Raw genomic sequence first — 20216 nt, forward strand, 5'->3', positions numbered from 1 at the left:
TCGGTATATTTTCGATTGAGTTTTCCAATCTCATAGTCAATCCAATTGTAATCATCAGGGTCTAGTACACGCCCTTTTGGACGGCCTTGCCCTTTTTGGGCCTACTTTGACGCTTTGTAGTCGAACAATGTCAGGCTGATGGAACAGACTCCATTTCGCTTTTGCACTCTGTGTCACGCCAAATTTCCATACACCGATCAGCACTTGGTGTGCAATCTCTGTCTCTCTCTCTGGGTCACAGAGAAGAGATCTGTGAAGCTTGCCGATCGATCGCTCCAAAAAGTCTCTTAAGGATCGAAGAGCGCGTCGAATGGAGATGGCATCCAGGTCATCAGAACATAAGCCAGACATCTTCAGAATGAACACACACAAGAAGAATTAGCACGCCATGCAAGTCTCCATCGCATACTCCGATTCGGATCGAAATTCCGATGTCCGTCCCACCGGCACAGTACATGAGTACATCAGCCCCTTCCCATCACCCAAAGACAATTAAAAAGACTTCTGCACTGGTCTTCGGTCCTCCACTGCCTGTCAGTCATGGTCGGACCCGAAAAATACTGTCAGATGACCAACCCTCGGGTTTGGCACCGAAACAAAGGACCAAAGTGCATTCAGCACCGAGCAAACAGCTTCCCACATCTGTTTTGGTATCCATCCGAAAATCTGAGACTTTTTACCTCGGAGCCGAAAAAAGTATCACCGCTTTCAGAGCCGACATTCTTGGCTCGACACAAGCATTCAGTATCCAAGCTTTCGGAGCTGAAACTGTTGGTGGTAAATATGCTTGTTACTGCACAATCCCCTGTTTCACCACATAGGGATGATTTGTACCATACCCAAGAGGATATAGGTCCATGGGACATATATGACACAGATCCCATTCTTCCCAATGATCCTGATATATATCCTGCAAGGCCATCCCCCCCTAAGATACCACTGCCTACAATCAGGTTATAGCCAGAGCAGGTGCGTATCATAATGTACAACTACATACAGATCCCTTTGAGGATTATTTTTTATTTGATACTTTAAGTCTGATCATAAAGAGTATCAGTGTCTCCCTATGCTCCCAGGCATGCTTAAAAAGGCAGAGGACGTTTGTAAAGAATCTGTAAAATCCAGAATCATTACACCCAGGGTGGATAAGCAATATAAACCTGAACCCTTGGATCCAGTTTTTATTAGAACACAACAGCCGCCTGACTCTATAGTGGTCAGTGCAGCAAGAAAGCTGGCCAGTATCCAATCTACTAGGGATGCTCCTCACCCAGACAAGGAAAGTCGCCAATTTAATGCAGCAGGTAAAAGAGCTGCTAACCATTGGAGGATTGCAAACTCTCAAGCACTCCTAGGAAGGTATGCTAGGGCTCATTCGAACCAAATTGAAGACTTGTTACAGTACCTTCCACCAGAACATTAAAAAAGTTCACAACAAATAGTAGCGGAAGGGTAGGCTATTTCCAATAACCAAATCAGATCTGCTATAGATGCAGCGGATACAGCGGCAAGGGGTATCAACACCAGCATCCTCTTTAGAAGACATGCATGGGTAAGGGCTTCAGGTTTTAACCCTGAAATACAACAGGCAGTATTAAATGCCCTTCAATAAACAACATTTATTTGGGCCAGAGGTTGATACCACAATAGATAAGGTCAAAAAGGTCTCTGAAACTGCTAAAGCTATGGGTGCGTTATACACTACACATACGCGGGGAACTCTTCGTAGGCCACAATTTAAAGGTGGTTTCAAATAATCAACCACAGAACCATCCACATCCCAACAAAATCAAGGGCCACACTTCTACAATACAGGCTCCTTTGGCGGGTCTTACAGAGGAAATAATTATAGAGGAAAAGGTAAACCAACCACGCCAAGAGGTTCTTCCACCTCAACAAAGCAGTGACTTCTTACACATCCCCATAGAGCATACATCTCCTGTGGGAAGAAGACTGGAACATTTTTACCCACAATGGCACAGCATTACTACAGATCAATGGGTTCTGTCAATTATCCAACATGGTTATTGCCTAGAACTCATCTCTACTCCACCAAACATTCCCCCTCGTTCACATAAACTTACTCTGGAACATCTCAATTTATTAACACAAGAGATACAATCACTAAGATGGTACCTATATCCCAACAAGGGTCTGGAGTGTATTCACTATACTTCCTCACATCAAAGAAAGATGGTACTCTCAGACCAGTCATAGATCTCAGACCTCTCAATCAGTACATTCTCTGAGAACATTTTCACATGGTCACTCTACAAGACATCATTCCCCTACTACAGAAACAAGATTACATGACAGCATTAGATCTAAAAGATGCTTATTTCCACATTCCCATTCATCCAGCACATCGAAAATATCTAAGATTTGCTTTAGCAGGAAAGCACTACCAGTTCAAAGTACTACCATTCGGAGTAACTACAGCACCAAGGGTATTTACCAAATGCTTCGCGATAGTTGCAGCATTCCTCAGAAGACAACACATACATGTCTTCCCGTATCTGGGCGACTGGCTCATAAAAGCCAGTACAATTCAAATCTGTCAACAGCATACACAGTATACAGTGGACACCCTACACAAGCTATGATTCACAATCAATTATCAAAAAACTCCCCTGCAACCAGCACAGATACAACCGTATCTAGGAACAATTCAGAACACTCAATTAGGATTAGCACACCCAAACCCAGTGAGGATTCAAGCATTTCACAGTCTCATATCTCAACTACAATACAACCACACTTATACAGTAATGTTGGTTATGAAACTATTGGGAATGATGGCCTCATGTATAGCAATAGTACCTAATGCATGCCTTCACATGAGACCACTACAACATTGTCTTTCTCAACAATGGTCTCAGACACAGGGTCACATTCAGGATCTAGTGTTGTTGGACTGCCAAACTTATTACTTTCTGCAATGGTGGAATCACACCAACTTTTTAAAGGGGCGGCCCTTTGAGGACCCTGTGTCACAGACCATAACCACAACAGATGCATCAATAATAGGCTGGGGAGCTCATCTCAACAACCTCACTATACAAGGGGAATGGGACTCAATCCAACAAACATATCACATAAACCACTTGGAATTACTAGCAGTGTTCCTAGCACTCAAAACGTTTCTCACACAAGGCAGTGTTAATAAAGGCAGACAACATGTCCACAATGTATGGGGGGGACACACTCCTCTCAGTTGACCCTTTTGGCACAAACAATTTGGAAATGGACAATTCACAATCACATTCAACTGCTAGCAGAATATATTCCAGGGATACACAATCAACTAGTGGACCTCTTAAGCAGGACGCAGCAACGAGTACACAAATGGGAGATTCACCCACAGGTTATTTAACAATACTTCCAAATGTGAGGAACCCCAGACATAGACCTCTTTGCCACAAGCAAAAATGCAAAATGCCGAAACTTTGGATCCAGGTACCCACACCCTCAATCCAAGGGCAATGCTCTAAGGATCAATTGATCTGGGATATTTCCTTTTGCTTTTTCACCTCTCCCTCTAATTCCATTTCTCACCAAGAAGATCAGTCAGAACACCCTCACCATGATACTCATAGCTCCCACGTGGGCACATCAACATTGGTACACAACACTGTTGGATCTGTCTGTAGTACCACATCTCAAACTACAAGACAGACCAGACCTATTGACTCAAAACAAAGGTCAAATCAGGCATCCAAAAACCAGTATACTCAAACTGGTAATTTGGGTCCTGAAGTCATAGAATTTGTCTACTTACTGCTTCCATCTGAATGTATGGATATTCTAAAGGAAGCACACAGACCTACAGCTAGACAGTGTTTTGTAGCTAAATGGACACATTTTCTCTACTGTTGTCAGCCCAAAAACATTAACTCACTTAAAGCTTCAGTACAGGATATTGTCTGTTATTTGCTACACTTACAAAAAGCAAATCCTGCATACTCCTCTTTTAAAATCCTTTTAACAGCAATAGCTGCTGAACTCCAAAACGGACAACATACTTCCCTGTTTAGGATTCCTGTTATAAAGGCTTTTATGGAAGGTCTTAAAAGGATTATTCCACCTAGAGCTCCAACCAGCTCCTGCCTGGAATCTTAACATTGTACTCACATGACTTATGGGTCCACCATTTGAACCCATGTATTTTTGCCCTCTCCAGTTTTTGTCATGGAAGGTTACCTTCCTAGTAGAAATTACTTTCTTAAGAAGAGTTAGTGAAATTCAAGCATTCACTTTAGAAGAGCCTTTCTTTCAAATTCACAAGGACAAAATAATCCTTAGGACAGACCCAAAATTCCTACCAAAAGTGGTTTCACCTTTTCATATCAATCAGTCAGTGGAATTGCCAGTCTTCTTTCCACAGGCAGATTCAGTTGCTGAAAGAGCTCTTCATACCCTTGATGTTAAAAGAGCTCTCATGTACTATATAGGCAGAACAAACAATTTCAGAAAATCTAAGCAACTCTTTGTGGCATTTCAACAGCCTCACAACGGTTATCCTATTTCAAACCAGGGAGTAGCCAGATGGATAGTAAAGTGTATTCAAACTTGCTATCTTAAAGCTGAAAGACAGTTACTAGTAACTCCTAAAGCACATTCCACTAGAAAGAAAGTAGCTTCAATGGCATTCTTAGGAAATATACCAATGGCAGATATATGTAAAGCAGCAACATGGTCTACACCACACACATTTACTAAACACTACTGTGTGGATGTGTTATCTCACCAGCAAGCAAATGTTTGACAGGCAGTGCTTAAAACACTATTTCTAACTACTCCATCTCCTACAGGCTAGCCACTGCCTATTGTCGGAGGGGACTGGGGACCCCCACCACCCCACCCACCCCCACCCCACCCCACACCCAGGGGGGGCGGCCTGTGTCAGGAGGGCTGAACCCACCATTTTTCTTTTTTCTTTTTTTAAATTACATAATTTTAACAATTTTGTTCCCTGGGGGGGCGCACCAGGGACGGTGTGCATGTGTCGCCCATTGGCCAACACACGCACCAGTGAGGTAAAAAATATATTACATCTCACTCCTTTTATAGTGTTGGAATGAGCTGTAAATTTAGTGCTAGCATTCTTCCTTTTGAGCCCCTTCAAGTTTTTATAATTCTTGCAAGTTTTTATTATTTCAGCAGTTACGTCTACTTTGAGATTTTGTGAATTTCATACATTGCCCCCTTTTAAGAACTATAATTTGAACATCAGTTTCAAAGCTGGAGCTCAGTTGGCTAGGGAAATGTCAACATACATATTCGTTGCTGATCATAGCATACAAAGCTATCTGCCCTCATGGCGTATGGGTCTGTTGTAATTGACAATCTTGTGTAAGTCAAGTAGAACAGATTCTTATAGCTGTTACTAATGACTCTTGAATTCCTAATCCTGAAATTTGCTTTTCTCTACCCCTCACTCCCCTAACTCTGTTGTATTAGAAGAGAAGTTGAACTAATGCACCTGAATGGGGGACTTCAGGAAGAAACCTGGATCTGGGATTGGCCACTTACTCACTGTCTTCTGTAGAAACATATCTGATGCATGCCCAATCCTGAAGAGATCTTTGGGAATGGATGCCCTCATGCTTTTCAGATTGTTTTGCTGTAGTAAATGCTCCCTTCCACTGTCAGTAGAGTTTCCCATCCACCTGGCACACCACGTTCAGGAGTTACTATAGTGAGAAACATAACTGCCTTACAGAGAAGTATGTGTTATTACGCTGACTGCCTGCTTTATGACAAGGATAGTGGCAAATACTCTCCTAGCCTCAGCAAAATTAGAGTATTTTATGTGAAGTTACAGTGCCCTTCCTGTAATGATGTATTTCTCATTTGTTTCCTCCGCTCCCAAAAGAACAATTGATGCCTCTTTTGTTAAATGACCTCAGTCGTCTTGTTTAATGAACCATTATACCTTAAAAAGGCCATTCTTACTGACCCATACCGACCCGTTACGTTGCTCAATATCCCATTCGGCATGTCAATTTATCTAAGCTGAACTGGAACAATTACATTTCCTTGTTAGTGAGGTAACAAAGTATTGGTTGTTTGATTATAATATCTGGAGAATGGTAAAAATAACACACTGGAGCTTTTTATAATATTAAATCGGCATGTAAACATGGAATAGACATAGATGTCGATTTAGAGAGCATCCTGCACAAACAATCCTTTTCTCATGCTTAGAGTGTAAAATCTCTTCAAGTTGAATGGCATTGTAATTTGTAATAGAGTAGCGTGAAGCATCTCTTATAACACAGGCTTCAAAACAAATGAGAAATGGCCTATATTGATACTGATTTATATACGGTATTGTCAAAATAGTGCTGAGACGTTATAGTGAGAATGAGTTATGTTAATGACTTCTGAAAAAAGAATGTATTCATTCCCCAGATGCTCCTGTAAATATAAATTGGTGTTTTAATATCTGTTTATGATGAATATAATTTGTTGTCCTGTGCGTATATTAAATCTAGTAAAGTTGGATTTTCTTTATTGCAGGTCATTAATTTTAATCCTACTACTATTGCTGCATTCATAGCCGTGATAGGAATTCTTTCTATATTGGCTCAGGTACGTTTTTTTTCTTTTTTTTTGGCTTTAATAATATGAAATATTACACTTCACTGTGTGCAAAAACGGTATAACGAATGGACATTGTACATCAATCAGTGCTTTATGATCCTGCTCTTGCACACAAGTGTAGAGAAGTTCTTTTTAATTTAACGCTCTGTTAAAGTGTGATCTATCTAGTATTACAAAATGCTCAAAAAATACTCTGAGTGAGAATAATGATGGTTATTTTTCATTGTGTTGTGGGTTCTTAGGAAAAGAAATCAGAATTTGCTCTAATGGACCAGTCAGCACCTCTGTGCCTTGACTATGGATGAGTGTCCATATGCGGGGTGTGAAGATGGACTTTGCCTGTAGTTTCAGGCGTCTCTTGAATCAGCAACTAACAACCTCTTTAGTCTGTAGGGTGGCTTGAAGGGAATTTGGAGATGGAGTTACCATTTGTAAATGACTTCCCTGTGGAGATTGGGTGTCGTTCCCCACCTCTTTCATAATGACAGACCACTCCCTTTGATCCATGTTGTTGAGTGGTTTATAGTTTAAGGACTCAGTGTTTGAAAACTCAGTGGAACTTCACTCCTTATCTAAATAAAACTCACAAACTGTGGGCTCTTGAACTTAGGAGCAAGTTTGGGAGAGGTTCCCCTTCCATCCTTCCTGGACTAAAAATTGGGATGATCCCAGACAGGAATAAGTCACCAGATGGTTGCATAGCATCTTTGCAGCACAGACATTTACCAGATAGATAGAAGTGGATTGTGGCAAGTTGTTCCACCTCTCCAGGTGTGTCTGGTCATCCCTCAGAAGCACTTTCCACGCCCAAGAAACTGGTGTACAATGACCAGATTTTCAAAATCAAATGGTAGGCCCATACATGTAGGACTACAAATGTTTCCTACTATCTAGATTAACAAACACCAGTATACTTCACCAACATAAAAATGGTATTATAATCGTAGAGCACATAGGAGGGGGAGCAAGTTGAGCATGGTGCATCCTCAATCATGGTGGGTCAGCATTGAGCACCCATACATAAAAAGAGAACAAACATACATGCTTACCCAAATGCCCACACACACACACCAACAGACACATCTTCAAACACTCCTGTTTGTGCTTACCAACAAACATACAGAAACCCATACATACATATATACACACACATATATATATATATATATATGGTATATGCACACTCAGGTTTCAATTATTAAACACTCCTACGTGCACTCAGGTGTACACATACCAACACTCATGCAGACATTCATTTACATGCAGGCGGCACACTGGGGGACAGGACAGTGCAACAACATGTGTTGCAATCAGGGTTATCAACTTTCAAGTGCACCTCAAATCAGTCACTATCTTTTACTCCAGTATTGGAACTTTCATAGATTCACATGCTTGAATCATTCCCCGTCGTCAAGATGGGAGTCCCGGTTGTAGGAAGTTGACTCTGTATATACTATCTCAAAGTAAGAGATAGTGTGCCCAGAGTCCAGGGGTTCTCCTTAGAGGTAAGATAGTGGCAAAATTAGATAATTCTAATGCTCTATTTTGGGGGTAGTGTGGTCGAGCAGTAGGCTTATCAGAGGTCAGTGTTAAGCATTTGTTGTACACACAGAGGCAATAAATGAGGAGCACACAGTCAGACTTAACTCCAGGCCAATAGTTTTTATATAGAAAAGTATATTTTCTTAATTTATTTTTAGAACCACAAGTTCAAGATTTGAAGTAAATACATAAAGTGCTAGGTGCTCCACATAGGTAAGTTAGGAAGTTTGAATCAGAGCTGTAACATACACAGTTTTTGTTAAGATGGCAATAAGCTATTTTAAAAGTGGACACAGTGCAAAAATCAACAGTTCCTGGGGGAGGTAAGTAATGGTTAGTTTTTCAGGTAAGTAAGGCACTTTCAAGTTCCTGGGCATAGGCAGCACCACCGTTGGGGGTTCTAGGCAACCCGAAAGTTACCGCACCAGCAACACAGGGCCGGTCAGGTGCAGAGGTCAAAGAAGGGCCCAGAACACATAGGCGCCTATGAAGAACAGTGGTGCTCCGGTTCCAATCTGCCTACAGGTAAGTACCTGCGTCTTCGGAGGGCAGACCAGGGGGGTTTTGTAGAGCACGGGGGGGGACACCAGTAGGCACACAAAACACACCCTCAGCGGCACAGGGGCCGTCGGGTTTGTGATAGAAATCAAAGGAGGGACCCGGGGGTCACTCTAGCGGTGCAGGCAGGGCACAGGGGAGCTTCTTGGGCCATCCACCAACTGGGCTAGGCAGAGGGTCGCATGATGGTCACTCCTGCACTGAAGTTCGGTTCCCTCTGGTCCTGGGGGCTGCGGGTGCTGTGCTTGGTCCCGGCGTCGGGTTCCTTGTTACAGGCAGTCGCAATTCTCTCTGCATGCGTCGCTGTGGGGGCACAAGGGAGTCTTCTCGGAGGGCAGTCCTCTGAGGCTTCAGAAGTTGTTGGCCCCTGTCTGATGCGTCGCTGTGCAGGTTCTTTGAGTCAGGAGACAGGCCGGTAGGGCTGGGGCCAAAGCAGTTGTTGTCTCCATCATCTCTGCAGGGCTTTCAGGTCAGCAGTCCTTCTTGTTTCAGGTTGCAGGAATCTGATTTCCTGGGTTCTTGGGTGCCCCTAAATACTAAATTTAGGGGGGTGTTTAGGTCTAGGCTACTGTCCTGGAGGGTGGCTATTGGGGGAATCCTCCAATCTCAAGATGGAGGATTTCTAAAGGCAGGGGTCACCTCAGCCCAGGACACCTAAGGGGCTGTCCTGACTGGTGGGTGACTCCTCCTTGAATTTCTCATTATCTCCTCCATCCTTGCCGCCAAAAGTGGGGGCAGTGGCCGGAGGGGCGGGTATCTCCATTAGCCGGGATGCCCTGGGGCTGCAGTAACAAAAGGCATGAGCCTCTGAGGCTCACCGCCAGGTGTTACAGTTCCTGCAGGGGGAGGTGAGAAGCACCTTCACCCAGTACAGGCTTTGTTCCTGGCCACAGAGTGAAAAAGGCACTCTTCCCATGAGGCCAGCAACTCGTCTGGTTGTGGCAGGCTGGCAGAAACTGGTCAGCTTAGCACTAGGAGTTGGACTGGTATTCGGGGGCATCTCTAAGATGCCCTCTGGGTGCATTTTACAACAAATTGCACACTGACATCAGTGTGAATTTATTGTGCTGAGAAGTTTGATACCAAACTTCCCAGATTTCAGTGTAGCCATTATGGAACTGTGGAGTTCGTGTTTGCCAAACTCCCATACCATATACGATTTATGGCTACCCTGCACTTACAATGTCTAAGGTTTTGAGTAGACACTGTAGGGGCATAGTGCTCATGCACATATGCCTTTACATGTGGTATAGTGCACCCTGCCTTAGGGCTGTAAGGCCTGCTAGAGGGGTGACTTACCTATGCCACACGCAATGTGAGATGGGCATGGCACTCTGAGGGTAGTGCCATGTCGACTTAGTCATTTGCTCCCCACCAGCACACACAAGCTGTGAGGCAGTGCTGAGTGAGAGGTCCTGAGGGTGGCATAAGACATGCTGCAGCCCCTAGAGACCCTCCTTGGCATCAGGACCCTTAGTACCAGGGGTACCATTTACAAGGGACTTATCTGGGGGCCAGGGCTGTGCCAATTGTGGAAACAAAGGTACAGTTTTGGAAAGAACACTGGTGCTGGGGCCTGGTTAGCAGGGTCCCAGCACACTTTCAGTTATAACTGGCATCAACAAAAGGCAAAAAGTCAGGGGGTAACCATGCCAAGGGGGCATTTCTGTTGCTCCATGTTGGGGTTGGGTTTCACTTATTTGGTTTAAGGGACTTATTCGAACAGTTTAATTCGAATCAGTTTCATGATTTGAGTCCGATTCATGCTATTCGCCCTCAATGCAAGGTGACTACTTTGTGACCTCAACAAATGGTATTTTTTCACTGCTTCTGATTTCCAGCGTGGATGGTTGAATCAACTGGTACCGAAGTGGCATTCGGTTTATATGTGAATTAAGAGTGCATGCTTTGCTGCACAATAGCTTTGGATTTTGATTTGCGAAAGCTTCAGTTTGGTCCTCTGTGGTTACTTTAATGAGCTTTGTGACTCTTTGTGGTTCTTGAGCCTTTAGTTCTTCAGAAGGTTGGGTAACAGTTTGAAGATATTTGCAGAGGTTGTGTTGTAGGTAGTTAAGGGAATGGAAAAAAGCTTTGATCTTTTTGCAGCACCTATATTTGATTTATTCCCGTGTACTTCTGCATTCAGCATTTTCTGTTTCCTTTGAACCTTTTTATTGGGAATAGATAATGACTCAGTCATGAAAATATGGGGATTTCCTAGTTCTTCAATTGAATTTCCTGTTCTAGAGTGATGTTTTAGCTGAGCCAAAGCCTGATGCGTAGGTATTGCTTCCTTGGAGGCTGTTGTTGGTCTTGTATGTGCTAATTTTTTACCAATAGCTCGATTGATTGACAGATTTTGCCTGCGGTCCTATATAATGTTATTTAAAAACTTTGGGACGTGCAGCAGTTTTTCCAGCAAGGGGGTACAACCTTGGTTTTCTAATACCCCTTGGTTGAAATATGTATTTATATTTTCCTTTACGACTTTTGCAACTGCAGCCATCGTACAGTCGATTGTCACTATGGAAGTTGTGAATTGCATGGTAAGTTCTAGTTGGACATCAAGCTTTGAGGACACATCTGCCATTATTTCCAAGGTTTTACATAACCTTTAGGATACTTAGTATGAGTTGGTGTGAAAAATACTCATTTGTTACTTGATCCAGAGGTTGGTCACCTGTCTCAGATCAAAATCATTGAAAATTATGCTTTCCAGTTGTTAATCAACCCCATTACGACCTGAATGGTCCTGTGCTAGGGCCTCCTTATTTGACGAAAGGTATGAGTTCAAGCACTAGATGTCAAGATTGAAGGATTCTTTTTTAATCATTGGAGTTGGACTAAATAACTTCTGCACTGGTGACACTTCTGTGGATGCCGGTTTTATGCATTTTAGTGTATTTTTCAGTGACATCTGGATCAATATGCGAATCTGCGAGTTTAATTTATCAAGAGTTAGGCGTGCGGCTGTATGATTTCTGTAGTGAATCCAATAGTCTCCCAAGATTTATTTCCTTTCCTATCAAAGCCAAATTTAGGTTGGGGTGAAATTTCTGACGGTATTTCTAGTAATATCTGGTCTGTTTTTGCGTTTACTAGTATTTGCTTCTAGGCTTGATGTACTTTGGAACTTTACAGGAAAATCTTCTGCTCCTTGTACATCTGGTGCTAGCCCGAGGGCCGCTTAGGTGTATGGGACTTGGTAACCCAGGTGTAGAGATCTGACGAGTTGACATGACTGTAATAGTTTGTTATAGTATTTATTTGTCCAGGAACCATAGTACTAAAAAGTGATTGAATCAATAGTGCTGATTTTGGAGGCGGTCTGTAGCGGTCTGTAGCGGCCTTTTTTGGTTCCAAGCTTTTTAATATGTGTTGATTCCAATAGCATTCTTTGAGAATGCTTTTTCTCATCCATAATGGGGTCATAATTGGTCAGGTCATCATCCACTTCAGCGCCAGCATCAATGTCATTGTGCTTAGTTGTGACCAGTGGCCTAGCCATGACCAACTCTTGTTTCCCTGTGCTTAGGATTAAGTGCGTTGGCAGTCCTAAGATCTCCCCGGGTACACTATCCATGGCCACAGTGGGCCACACCTCTAGTGGCTTAATATCTTCTGGGTTTGTTGCGTAATTGTTTATCAAACATAATTGATCAGACTTTGCTTTTTTTGCCTTTAATTTCCCCCTTGTTTGCCAATTTTATAGATATTTGCAAGTTGTAGTTGGGGATCAAATACAGTCACAAAGATGTAGGAGAAGATTTATCAGCCACCTATAGGCCTGTCGACCTATTGAGGCCGTTGAGTTGCACACAGTTGACCATTGCTGTAATCCGCTGTTTGGTCCGCTGAAAGTAGGAGTGTGAAAAGAAGAAGGCAGGGGAAGGCTGCAGGGTGTGACAGCCGCACCAGCAACTAGGCAGACCGCCTCTGCTCACCGTGGCCCTCAACCCTTCGGTAAAGCGCCTTTCTGTGCTGCAACTTTGCTGGACTTTACCTCATCCCAGCACTCTCAGCTTGGTGGTGGTGAGTCTGGTGGCGAGGTTAGCAGGCGTGGTTGACCAATGGCAGCGGCCGAAGAGGGGGACCTCCGGCGAGGAGCGGGTGGTAAAAGACCTCTAGGTCGTGGCCTGTGGCTCCTCAGATCTTCGATTCACTGCAAACGGTCAAGCAGCTGTTGTGTGTGACTGTGGCCAGCGTTACACTCCTGCAGCTGCGCAGGTAGGGGAGTTCTGTGTGTCTGATGCATCTGCAGCGAGTCATAAACAAAACCTATAATGTAAACTGCTTGCTACGCTGATTCAAGCATTTAATGAGGTGGATGCGCTACTAAATGCACACTGTTACTCCAGGCCTATGGCCCCCTTACCTTGTATGCTGCTATTTTAATGTGCTGGGGATTCCCAGCCTTGTCACTGGGAATGAATCAAGCATGTGAATATATAAAAGATATCCATGTCGGAGAACTTAAGTTAAAAGTAAGTAACTGATTTCTTCTCTGGTCAGTCCTATTTGGAACTTAACTTTTAAAATCTCAGCTTCTATATGTATGGGATTACTTCATTAGAGATAGGAGACCCTGGTAACATATAATAGCAATGCAAAACTTAAATATATAGATATCCATAAAATATGAAGGCCTTGGGTCCTTCTATTGTGCAACCTATTATAGTCTATTTAAAAAAAGAGGCCAACCCTATCTATCTGCCAATCAGGCTGCACTACCCCCTAGAACACTCCTGAGAGAAGCTCCAGTACCTCAGATTTTCTACTACACAACATGCTAGGGAGTCTCCACTGAGCTCTGCACAGTTTTCTCTCCTGTTTGGATACTTGTATATGCTATTTCGACTGGAAAACTTTTATTTTGGTTATCGCAAGGCTTTTTCTGTGCTGACCATTTTTCCACCATGTCAGACAAGGAGAAGAAAAGTCTCTTCTGGGCCTTCAGTACCTGTGGAAAGAAGAGGCTTCATTCAGAAGACCCACATAAGGACTGCATTTATTGCCTCTATCCTGATTATTCTGCCAAGGAGTTGTATGGTATGTTGTACCTTTTCAACAAAAGAGTTGAAGGAAAGAGAGGGAAGGTTTCTAGTGTGGCATCAAAAGGGATGACCCTGTTTCGGACTCCGACATGGAGGACTCTTCTTGGTCTTCTAAGAGATCACACGAGAGAAAGATCATCTCATTCAAAAACTTCCTCTGAGCAGCCCAGAAAAGCCTTAAAAAAAGACTACTCATGGGTCTTAAAAAGGTTGCAGCCCTTCAACATTCTCCTCAGCAAGGTAAAACCTCCTCTTCAAAAAGGGAGGCAAGGGAAATGGCTACCTCTTCAAAAAAGGCTTCTAAGTCATCTTCTGGACCACCTACACCTCCAACAAGGATCAGTCATTCTTTTAAGAAACCTCCTCAGCTCCTGCTGACAGTTCGTCAACGAGTATTCCACTTTTGTTGAAAAAAGTAATCGACTGAACATATAAGTCAGCATCCTCGATGACAACCACAGTTACCATGTTGTCTACTGCCTCTTCTTTCTCGTCGACGGCGTCCACTTTGATGGTGTCCATGACTAGACCGTCGACGGTGAAACTTAGGTCAAGCTTCTCATCGGCGGCTCCATCGTCGACAACCATATCTTTGCTGATAACCGCATCAGCAAACTACACTCCAAATAAAAATCACTTACCCATCAACGACCTCAGTGTCTCTGTTGACAAACACAATTCCTAAACAAAAATTGAAGACTATGACTCCAGAGCACACCTCTCCCAGCATGGTGACACTCTTTTACCAGCTCATCTTCTAGATGAAAAAGACTCTGATGAAGAGGGACCCTTTGGGACTGCACATAGTCCCTCAGTATTACACATTAAGTGCCAAGAAGAAGAATAAACATTAGAGGAGGAATATGAAAAGGATTACTACACCTCTCATACTTAGTACCAACAGCCATACCAAGAGCAGAGCAAATAGTTTGTTTGCCTGAATCTCTTATCTTGGACCTACAGGTAATGTTTTCAGATTACTGAAAGTGTTTTCCATCAGAAGCACCACCTCCACAACAAACAACTGCTATTTCCATGTCTTCGGTTCCTCCTCCATCCACGCCAGCACAGAGACCTGAGTCATTGCCAACCTCCATTAGACGCACAGCCCTTCTGCATAATCCAGACACCTCAGATGAGGAAAGGGACAAAGGAGAATAAGCGTGAAGCAAATACAGAATGGGATGAATATCTTACACTTGCACCAGATTCTCCATCACCTACTCCAGTAGACTAGACATCTGAGGACATCATGGGTTTTCACAATCTCCTTGAAAGGGCAGCTAAGAGATTTGCTCTCCCCATGCCTACCAAACAGACAAACTGTTTTCCAGAAAAGTGTAAGATCCATGCCCATCGTAAATTATATCTGGGAAGAGGGCCTGAACTTATATAAAATCCGGCTTCTGTGATAGCAGTTCTTCCACATCTTGATAAAAAATGCAATACACTGGAGGATGGTCCGTCTTGTCTGACTGGTCAGCCAAAGCCTGATTCTGTGATCACGTAGGCAGCCCAAAGAAGAGCTAAAAATCCATCCACCCCAATTTCGGCACTGCTGGACAAAGAAGGAAAATGCCTCGATAACATTAGGAAGCAGTTTTCCTGAATGTCGTCATTAACAGTTCGAGCAACAAATTCTCTAGCTGACTTGGGCAGGTACCATCGATAAGTAATGGGCTGACATCGCCCCATACATAGACCAGCTCCCAGAAGAGGCTAAGGCATAGGCAAAAAAGATCCTGCATGAAGGAGAACGCACTTCAATGGAAGTCATAGACTGCCCTATGGACATCACCACCACTTCCTTTAGACTGCTGGCAGGATCTGCTGTACTCAGTATCCAAACAGGAGACAAGGCTGTCTTAAAGCTATTTCCTTTAGAATAGAAGTACAAAATACAATTCTGGATCTTCCCTTTAGGAAAGGCACTTTGCTGTAAACATGTAGATGAGGCGCTTCATTCATTATAAACTGGCACAGATCATTGGAAACTTTACAATTCAAGAAGTTGCCCTTTCGTGGAGCTAGAGGAAGAGGAATACCTTCATACAGAGGAGGCTTCCAACAATACAGATATCCCTCCTACACCTCTACCTCTCAACAGTTTTGGTCCCAAAGAACACGACCTCAAGTGATATATAACAAACCCACGCCTCTGGTGATCAACACGTCAAGGAAAGAACCTACTTGTTGCTAATTACCTGGCTGAGGCCCCGGCTGCTCATCTCTCCCCACCATAGAAAATAGGAGGAAGGATATCCCAGTTCATCGAAAAATGGCAGGAGATAACATTGGACCGACGGGTCCCCAACCTTGTTCTATTTAGACATACACTAGAGTTCACTCCAATTCCACCATTAATCCTCACGGCTCATTTCCATTCCCAAACACCTTCATCTACTCAAATTGGAAATCAACACCGTGTTGCAGAATGAAGCGATAGAAACATGCAACAGGGAAAGGGGTTCTACTCACGTTCCTTTCTCAGAACAGGAACAGAAGATTCCTGAGGTTCACAATAGCCAGGAGGCACTTCCAATTCAGTACTCTTCCTTTCGGTCTGAAATCAGCGCCAAGAATGTTCACGAAATGCCTACCAACTGTAGTGACTTTTCTATGGAAACAAAGACATCAAGTATTCACGTATTTAGACGATTGGCTGATAAAAGCGGAATCCAAACAATCAGCACAGGAATCTATCAAAGCCTGCGTAACCCTGTTCAGTGAGCTGGGCCTCATCCTGAATCTGACCAAATCACATATTCAGCTTCCAAGGCCTGTAACCTTTCTTGGAGCAACCCTCAGCACTATGAATAACAAGGCTTGCCCCACGTTAGGGAGGCAATTCAAACTAATGTCACTGGCAAAGGTGGTTCAGAAAAGAGTCTTTCAGTATACCTATACAAGTCCCTCTTGGGAATGATGTTTTCTTGCATCTCTCTGGTTTCGTACTGTCGACTTTGAATGCGATCCCTTCAGGAAGCATTGGATCTCCAGTGGAAGCAATCAACAGGCTTATTTGACGCCATCATCAAAGTCACTCCAACTATGATACAAGCTCCATCTTGGTGGACACTGCAAACTCATCTGTCATTCGGCCTTTCATTCCTTGCTCAACCCTCTCCTTTGGTCATTACCACAGATGCTTCCCTGGAGGAATAGGGAGCATGCCATCAAGACTTACAAGACAGTGGCAAATGGCAGAAACTGCATAAGAGCTGTCACATCAACCTGCTAGAGCTCAAGGCAGTACATCTAGCTTTGTAGGCTTTCCTTCCCAGGATAAAAAGCTCTGTGGTTCTCATGCAAATGGACAACATTACAGTGATGCACTACATAAACAAATAAGGAGTTACGAGCTCACTTGCGCTCTCTCAAGAGTCGCAAGACATCTGAAAATGGTCTATCCGAAATGTAGTGCACCTAAGTGCAGAACATGTCCCAGGAAACCAAAACGAGATAGTGGGCATCCTACGCAGACTAAGATACTTGTGCCATGAATGAGAATTGAATCTGGACACAACTAACAATATATTCTTGCAGTAGGGAAAACCCAACGTAGACCTCTTTGCAAATTCTCAGGACACCAAATGCTGGTGCTTTGCAACCTGGCATCACCATCCGGAATCTTTGGAGAATGGGTTTTTGATGGCATGGTTCAGAATAGTAAATGGCATGGTTCAGAATCTTTGCTTACACCTTTCCGCCTATTCCCCTGATTCCAAGGTTACTGACAACAATGAAATCTGAGCTTAGATGAAACTTTAATAGCCCCAAGGTGGCCTCGCCAACACTTGTTTACAGAGAAACCTCACATCTCGCTGACAGTGTCTCCTCATTTTCTGACAATGAGCAATGGCCAGGTCCTGCACTCGGATCCTCTATCCCTCCACTTATCAGCCTGGCTCTTGAACACAATGAATTCTCCCATCTGAACATCGCACCTGAATGTAGAGAGTTACTTTCCAAGGCTAAAGTGGACAGGACGAGCAAAACCTATTCTCACAAATGGAAAAGATTTTACTTATGGTTCCAACAGGAACGCATACATCCACTATCCTCATCACCGGAACAGATTTTGCCATACTTATCATTTGGTAGGCTCAGGTTTGGCTCATGTATCCATCAGAGTTCATCTAGTTGATAAATCTTAGTTCAGAAGATCATCCAGATCTCCCTCAATATGGTCTTCCAGTCTTATGAAGTAGTTTCTCAAGGCCTATTTAGGTTTTTCTCTCCATTCAGACCTCCAACTTCATCTTGGCATCTAAACATGGTACTATCACAGCTCATGAAACACCCTTTTGAGCCTACTAACGGAGCAGAGATAAAGTACCTGTCTTGGAATGTTGCTCTTGTGGTGGCACTAACATCAGCCTGGTGTGTTAGCAGAATCCAGGCTCTCGGCTATTCAGGTACCCTTCCTACATTTTAGAGAAGACAGAGTAATTCTTCATACAAATCCAAAGTTTATTCCCAAGGCCCCTTCAGACTTCCATCTCAGTGAACCTATGATCCTAAAGACTTTCTTTCCAAATCCTTCAACACCGGCCAAAAAGGCTCTTCATTCTTTGGACATCAAGCGATGTATCAAATTCTACATAGACAGAACAAAGTCTTTCCATTTGTCTAACCAACTATTTGTGGCATATAGCGCACCAAGGAAAGGGCAACCCCTTTCCAAACAGAGCATAGCTAGATGGATAGCTGCTGCGATAAGCTATTGTCACCAGGCAGCAGGAAAACCACTACAGACTTCGGTTCATGCCCACTCCACAAGATCATTATCAATGTCCTCTGCTCTGTTTGCTGGTTTACCACTCCAGGACATTTGTAGAGCAGCTTCCTGGAAGAGTACCCTCACCTTTACCTTTTGGTAAAGGTGAGCCACCCTTTTACTTCCCACCACCGTTCTTTCTAGTTTGCATATTACTTAAGGATATAGTATATTTTCTTCTATGGGAATGTTTTCATATGTATAACCACACATATGTATAACCACATTTTATGATTTAAATACAGAGTTCTGTATTAAATAATATGTTTCAGTTGAATTTTCCCTATATGATAGTTGACATGAGTGGTATGCAATACATCTCATAGGGCAATGTGCTCTTATTACTACTTTCTACTCTGATTCAAGCATGTGCAACTATGAAAGTTCTAATACTGGAATAAGAAAATAAGTTACATACCTGTAACTGTATTTGTATGCCAGGACCGGAGGCGAGGATTATGCTGTACTTTCTTCACATTATTGAATAAAATCCATTTCACAATTTCACCAATATAAACTACTGTTCCCATGAAACATTGGGAATAAGTAAAGAAATATAATAACATCCAATGGTAGAAGTAATCCATGGAATAACCATTCAGCTCTAAACAGTCCAGAATGTAGTGCATCATCTCACCTCTGCCTCTTTCCTCGCTGTTTGCAGCCGAGATAAGTCACACTTTCTCCTTTATTACTGTCACAAGCTGTTTATTGCTAATTGCATGTTTGGTTTGTTTGTGCTCTTATTTGTTGGTACCATCCGGCCGCTGGAATGATCTCACTCATTTGTGGCCGACTTACTGTGGTGCTGCTTCAGCTGCTGTGTGGCCCTCCCAATGCTAGGTGGTGCGTGTTCATTCTGCTGCGGCACGAACCTGCGTGCTGACAGCTGTGGAGCCTCCTGCCTGGAGAGGTGCGCCACATACTAGTGAGGTCTGTAGCGCCTGACTGGGCCCAGAATAAATACTCCTGACTCCCCCGCTCTAACATGGGGTCAGTGTTAGAAATCCTCTCCCCTAGCACTGGGTCGGTAAAATTGCCGGAAATGGGCTGTGCTTGCCTCGTGGGACACACTCCCAGGCGGACCCCATATAACCTGTGCAACAGAGGTGAAGTGTCCTGGGACTAGACCCCCTGAAAGTGAGGTTTTGCCTACACCATAACTTGCCTGACACTCAGCCACCCGGGTACCAGGACATTGCCCATATAATATACAGGGAATACTTCCCTCTTTCTGGAAGCTGGGCTCTGCCCTGTGATTTCGCCCTATACATAGCGGGCCACATCAGACCTTGCAATATATTGTGGCCTGTCAGCTAGCACTAGATTGTTGCACATTGTTTTTTCTTTGGGGGCTTTGCCTGAGATCATTAGATGGAAGTGACTGTCCCACAGGGGAGAGTGTGGTCCTCTGGAACCCCTGCCGTGGGAAGATGAATTCTATGCTGACGTGGATGCGTCTAGCTTATAGGGCTGTGTCTGATACCATGGGACCCTTGGAGAAACGACTCTCCCAACAGATTGTTCACAAGAGCGCAACGTTTGTTGGTCCACCCTGGCCCCTATGGTGAACCCCTTATCCCTGGATATTCCCAGCCACCTCCAGATGACTCAACCCCGGGGAAGCTCTGCCGCAGCGCAGGGGTTGACCATGACGCCTTTGCCCACCTCAAACA

At 43.7% G+C, this 20216-nt stretch overlaps 1 protein-coding gene across 1 annotated transcript in view; it reads left to right on the forward strand.

Annotated features, from left to right (window-relative positions):
* LOC138287259 (hippocampus abundant transcript-like protein 1) overlaps nt 1–20216 on the forward strand; it is a 312041-nt gene that overhangs the window by 218698 nt on the left and 73127 nt on the right. The window contains exon 8 of the mRNA XM_069227623.1: nt 6523–6594. Coding sequence (XP_069083724.1) covers nt 6523–6594 — 72 coding nt within the window. The remainder of the gene's footprint in view (nt 1–6522; nt 6595–20216) is intronic.

This window comes from Pleurodeles waltl, chromosome 1_1 (genome assembly GCF_031143425.1).
Source record: "Pleurodeles waltl isolate 20211129_DDA chromosome 1_1, aPleWal1.hap1.20221129, whole genome shotgun sequence".
NCBI lineage: Eukaryota > Metazoa > Chordata > Amphibia > Caudata > Salamandridae > Pleurodeles > Pleurodeles waltl.